This window comes from Neophocaena asiaeorientalis, unplaced genomic scaffold (assembly GCF_003031525.2).
Source record: "Neophocaena asiaeorientalis asiaeorientalis breed wild unplaced genomic scaffold, Neophocaena_asiaeorientalis_V1.1 scaffold246, whole genome shotgun sequence".
In the NCBI taxonomy this organism is placed as follows: Eukaryota; Metazoa; Chordata; class Mammalia; order Artiodactyla; family Phocoenidae; genus Neophocaena; species Neophocaena asiaeorientalis.
The window spans coordinates 4,195,520-4,201,753 of NW_020174551.1; the positions used below are offsets into that span (position 1 = coordinate 4,195,520).

Below are 6,234 nucleotides of genomic sequence, written 5' to 3' on the forward strand. Positions count from 1 at the left end.
AGAGCGCGCCCGCGCCCAGTGCCTTCAGCCGGGCGAAGATTTGACCGGGAACAAAAGGACGCTCGCCAATCAGAAAACGCTACCCGAGAACAAGGATAACTACTCTTTGTGTTTTGAAAACTAATTAGCAAATGCCCTTGGTTTCTAATACGCATGAAAACTTTTCTACGGAAATTCTAAGGATCAAAATCATTGCTTCTGCGACGAAGGTGGGGTCCCGAAGGGCCACGCGTCGCAGAACTAAGGAAAACAAGGCAATCAAATACTCGCTTTAAACCGTACAGTGTTCCTGGACACTCGGCCGCAGGTTTTTTTTACAGTAATTTTCTCCAACACTGTCTTAGTTTTCTAATGATTTCACTAAAGCTATACCAGATCCCTAGACTCTGGGCCGTGCGCGCGGTCAAGGCGGGCTGGGGCCTGGGTCCCCCGCGCCCGCCGCTCCCCGGCTCTCTCCCCTCAGAGGGGTCTGCACTTACTCCTGCCTTAAGCCGGCCCCCTCCGCCCGACTCCGATTTCTCCCTGGACGCGGCCCCTCCTCCTTTTTACCGCGGGGAGAGGGGGTGAGAGGGGATTGTGTCCTCACGTGGTCTGAGTCCCGGGAGAGAAAAGCAATCCGCGAGGCGCACCCCTTTCTTGCCCCATACCGAACCCCACATTTAGGATCCCGCTACCTAAAAGCGCCCAGCCAAACCCAGCATTTTCAGCCCGGGGAGAGCTAAAGTGAGTCCGGATTACGTCTCTCTCCGCTGAGGCGCTGCTCTATTCTCAGCTTCTCCTTGCAAAAGCCTTGCCCGGTGTGCGCCCTTCTGTTTAGGAATGTGTATTTTAGTGTATCCGGAAGAGGAACAAATCTTTCAAGCAAATTCCCTTTCTGGTGCGCTCCCCCCCTCCCCAGGCGAGCGAATTCAGGGTAAAAGTTTTTCTTAACTTTTCCCTCCCAGCCCCCTGCCCCTCCCCTCAGGAATCCGCCCAGAGCGCTGCGGACAGTGCCTCTCCGGTTCCCTAGCCCGCCCCTTCCGACTTCCACCCAATCCAAAGGCGGCCACACAGAAAACAAAGGCTGCCATTGGGCCGCCCTGGAGCTCGAGGGCCCGCCCCCGGAGTGGTTTGTGAATGGGGGGAGGGGAGGGGGCGGGGCGGCCCGGAACCCTGCGAGCCCGACGCTTCTTCTGGCGAGTTGAGCGGCTCCGAGGCGTTACTCTGCGCTCCCTCCCGGCGGGCGGCGGCGGCTGCGGGCGCTGGGACTCACCAGCCAGGGTTGCGCGGGGCTGGAGAGGCCAGGCCCAGGCCAAGGGCACCGGGATCTCGCAGCTTTGGACGCAGTGTGACTGGATTTCTTGAAAGAACTCGCTGAGCTCTTGGCTCCAAGAAGCCGATCGGACTCAGCGAGAATCAGTCGTTTGGCTAAAACTTCGGGCCAAGCTTTTGGAGCTGAAGAAGGAGCGGGGAGTGGAGAAAGCGGCGAAGGAGGAGGAGGCGGCGGCGGCGGCGAGCGGAGCCTCGAGGCGAGGAGGCGGAGCAGCACCGTAGAGGCGGTGGCTTTGGCTAGCAAGCGGCGGCGCCCGGCTCTCGCCTGCTCGGGGGCCGGACTTGTTGTGGGGGGCGCGCGCGTTACTGTGCGCTGTGAGTCAAGAGACTTGGGCAAACTTTGAAGGGTAACCGGAGACGCTTGTTGCTCCTCGCCGCAGAAAAAGCCTCACCGTTACGTCGCGGCGAGCGGAGAAGGCGGCCCCCGCCGGCGCCCCCGGCCCAGGCAGACGAGTTTGGGCCCCCGGCTGCTGCGCGAGTGCCGGGCGGAGGTGGCGGCGGCGCCCCCGCAGCGCGAGCACCCCAGCTGCAGCGCCCTCGGCTGCGCACCGCCCACGGCCCAGCCCCGGCGCCGCGAAGACTCTCATGCGCCCGGCGCGGCGGCGCCTCCCCGGATCCCAGCCTTTCCCGGCTGCCTTGTCGCGATTCTCGGGCTGAGAACGCCGCTGCACCCGCGGCCGGCGATGCTGGGCCCCCGCGCGGCACCGTCGCGCTCGCCTCTGGGCCTGTGTACTCTGGTGATTGCACTGCTGGGCGCACTGCCCGCGGGAGCCGGGGCGCAGCAGTATCACGGCGAGAAGGGCATCTCAGTGCCGGATCACGGCTTCTGCCAGCCCATCTCCATCCCGCTGTGCACGGACATCGCCTACAACCAGACCATCCTGCCCAACCTGCTGGGTCACACGAACCAAGAGGATGCGGGCCTCGAGGTGCACCAGTTCTACCCGCTGGTGAAGGTGCAGTGTTCTCCCGAGCTGCGCTTCTTCCTGTGCTCCATGTACGCACCCGTGTGTACCGTGCTCGATAAGGCCATCCCGCCGTGCCGCTCTCTGTGCGAGCGTGCCCGCCAGGGCTGTGAGGCGCTCATGAACAAGTTTGGCTTCCAATGGCCTGAGCGGCTGCGTTGCGAGAACTTCCCCGTGCACGGCGCCGGAGAGATCTGCGTGGGCCAGAACACTTCGGACGGCTCCGGCAGCGCGGGAGGCGGCCCCACCGCCTATCCCACCGCGCCCTACATGCCCGACCTGCCCTTCACCGCGCTGCCTCCGGGGGCCGCTGACGGCAGGGGCCGCTCAGCCTTCCCCTTCTCGTGCCCACGCCAGCTCAAGGTACCCCCCTACCTCGGCTACCGTTTCCTGGGCGAGCGCGACTGCGGCGCCCCTTGCGAGCCGGGCCGCGCCAACGGCCTCATGTACTTTAAGGAGGAGGAGAGGCGCTTCGCCCGCCTCTGGGTGGGCGTGTGGTCAGTGCTGTGCTGCGCCTCGACGCTCTTCACCGTGCTTACCTACCTAGTGGACATGCGGCGCTTCAGCTACCCAGAGCGGCCTATCATCTTCCTATCGGGCTGCTATTTCATGGTGGCCGTGGCGCACGTGGCCGGCTTCCTGTTGGAGGACCGCGCGGTGTGCGTGGAGCGCTTCTCAGACGACGGCTACCGCACGGTGGCGCAGGGCACCAAGAAGGAAGGTTGCACCATCCTCTTCATGGTGCTCTACTTCTTCGGCATGGCCAGTTCCATCTGGTGGGTCATCCTGTCGCTCACCTGGTTCCTGGCGGCCGGCATGAAGTGGGGCCACGAGGCCATCGAGGCCAACTCGCAGTACTTCCACCTGGCCGCGTGGGCGGTGCCCGCTGTCAAGACTATCACCATCCTGGCCATGGGCCAGGTGGACGGGGACCTGCTCAGCGGAGTGTGCTACGTGGGCCTGTCCAGCGTGGACGCGCTGCGGGGCTTCGTGCTGGCGCCCCTGTTCGTCTACCTCTTCATCGGCACGTCCTTCCTGCTGGCCGGCTTCGTGTCGCTGTTCCGCATCCGCACCATCATGAAGCACGACGGCACCAAGACCGAGAAGCTGGAGAAGCTCATGGTGCGCATCGGCGTCTTCAGCGTGCTCTACACCGTGCCGGCCACCATCGTTCTGGCCTGCTACTTCTACGAGCAGGCCTTTCGCGAACACTGGGAGCGCACCTGGCTCCTGCAGACGTGCAAGAGCTACGCGGTGCCCTGCCCGCCCGGCCACTTCCCGCCCATGAGCCCCGACTTCACCGTCTTCATGATCAAGTACCTGATGACCATGATCGTAGGCATCACCACTGGCTTCTGGATCTGGTCCGGCAAGACGCTGCAGTCGTGGCGCCGCTTCTACCACAGACTCAGCCACAGCAGCAAGGGGGAGACTGCGGTATGAGCCCCGGCCCCTCCCCCACCCTTCCTTCTCCCACTCCCTAGCAGGGGGAAAGGCGCGGTAGGAGAAGAACTGCGGGGTAGGGGGGGGCTTGTTTCTGTCACCTTACGCTCCAGTGAGAAGTGACCTAGAAGTGAGAAGATATATGTAGAGATATACGTGGGTTTGGAAAAGAGGCCTGAGTGGAAAGACGGTTTGGATGAAAAGACTTCTGGCAAAGACTTGCAGGATGACGATCATCATCATCACGTTAATCCTGTACGGTACGGACCGACCTGGGCCAATCGAAAAGATTGAGATCAGGAGGTTGCTGTGAGTTCTTCTCGGCTCTGGGGCCGGACTGGGACTGTGAGCGATTCCCCTGCTGCAAGACAAGTGGCCTGTCCTCACTCCTGTGAGGCCCGGGTGAAAGGCACAGCTCTGTCTGCGGCGGCTGCTTTGTTGGGAAAAGGGAGGACTCCCTGCAGAGTCCTTGTTAAGCGGTGGTCAAACCGTAATCTCTTTTCACTGGGGCCATACTGGAGCCCAGATGGGTTAATTTCCAGGGTCAGACATTACAGTCTTTCCTCCCCTGCCTCCTCCCGCCTGTCTTTCCTCCTCTACTCCTTTCAAGTCTTGTGAAGTAAGCATTTTGAAGTCTTGGGAGGCCTGCCTCCTAGAATCCTAATGTGAGGATGCAAAAGAAATGAAGCTAACATTTTGCAACAAGGGAAAGACGGCGAGTAGTAGGTATTTCTACTACTTTTTTTTCTTTTCTGGGGAAGGCAGGAGGAAGAAAGAAGGGTGTTTTATTTGGTTTAATACCCTGAAAAGAAGTGATGACTTGTTGCTTTTCAAAACAGGAATGCATTTTCCCCCCTGTCTTTGTTGTAAGAGACAAAAGAGGAAACAAGTGTCTCCCTGTGGAAAGGAACAACTGTGAAGAAGACAGCAACTTCTATAGGCAAAGCAGCGCAAATCTGAAGTTTCCCTTTGAATGTTAATTTGGTTGCTATAAACATTCCTTTTTAAGGAAAAGTGAAGGGCAGTGTGCTTCCATACCCCTTTCCGTCAGAGGTTCTGAGTTGGCTAAAGGAAATGCAAGGGGTTTTGTTGCGTTTGTTTTAAGTAAATTTAATTCAGAACACATGATCTAACAGGCTCTGTTAAAACGTTCAGGGAAATCTCCCACTTCATTTTTTTGTCTTCCCATAAACCTGCATTTAGGTTTTTTTTTCTATTTTTTTCACTTCAGTTTGAATCCTTCAAGATAAAAGGAGAAGCATAATGCCTTTAGCCTCATAATAAAGGAACGTTAAATTTTTTAAGAAGTAAAAAAGCATTTTGTCCTGTTTCCTTTGTTCCATAAATCCGTTTATAAAATATCATGTGTATGCTGACCCTGTCTTTGTGTGGCCGGGTGGGAAGGTGACCTGCAGAAATGACAGTGAGTGAAGCGGACAGTTCAAACCATGGGCCCCATTTTTAAGGAAAGTCATTAAAAGAAGGTAAACTTCAAAGTAATTCTGGAGTTCTTTGAAATGTGCTGGATGACTTAAATTTATTAATCTTAAATCATGTACTTTTTTTTCTATAATAGAACTCCAATTCTTTTGCGTAATGGGCTAAAGCTGAGCAGAGAATCACGGGAGCTAACCTTTACTCCACCTTTGACACCACCCTCCAATCTGCCAACACTATCCTATTTCTCAAAACAGTCTTTAAATGCTGTTTTAAATAGTTTTTAAATCATAGAGGGTACTGTCAGGAGTACAAGTTGCTTTATATATGTAATGTTAGGTTGAGTGGAGCTGCTTTTTATATTAAAGTTAACATTGACCTTGTGTTCCTTAAACCTCCAAAACTGTCTGGTTTGTCAGATTTTTAAAACTCCCACTACACAGTTTTTGGCATCTTTTGTGTTGTATCTCTTGCATGTGAAATTTGTAAAATAGAGACAAGTGCAGTATGTATATTTTGTAAATCTCCCATTTTTGTAAGAAAATATATATTGTATTTATACATTTTTACTTTGGATTTTTGTTTTGTTTTGCCTTTAAAAATCTACAAGGAAGCCCCACTTTATCACTTGTACAGATCACAAATAAATTTTTTTTTAAATACAAAGTGAACGTATATTTAGTTTATGGTTCCTATGTAAGCCAAAGAATAGAATGTTGTATTATGGAAAGATGGTATGGAGGTATGCCACTGTATGTGTCCCTCATAGAGGAAGATGTTATATATATTAAGGTCTTTTTTTCTTGCCTTTTAAAACACAGAGTGTGATGAATGCCTTCACTGTCCTTTATTTTTTTTTCTGTTGTTGTTGCTTCCGGCCTCTCTCCACACCACCCTACCACACACACCACTAAGCTTTTTCACATCCTGCTCTGGATAAATTACTGAAGGTACAGAATAAGCATCTCTTTTAGAGGGGTGCTATGTGATCCATGTTTTTACTACCCTTCAGGCATACAGTCCATATTTGAAAGAGGACTAGATATTTTTGGTCCACTTTTCTGGAGATGTTTTCCTT

At 54.5% G+C, this 6,234-nt stretch overlaps 1 protein-coding gene across 1 annotated transcript; it reads left to right on the forward strand.

Annotated features, from left to right (window-relative positions):
* The first annotated feature begins 1,898 nt into the window (after window positions 1-1,898).
* On the forward strand, window positions 1,899-5,725 carry FZD7 (frizzled class receptor 7). The gene has a single exon (XM_024757299.1). It carries the CDS (start codon window positions 1,995-1,997, stop codon window positions 3,717-3,719), a length of 1,725 nt encoding a protein of 574 aa, XP_024613067.1. The 5' UTR covers window positions 1,899-1,994; the 3' UTR covers window positions 3,720-5,725.
* Window positions 5,726-6,234: the final 509 nt, after the last annotated feature.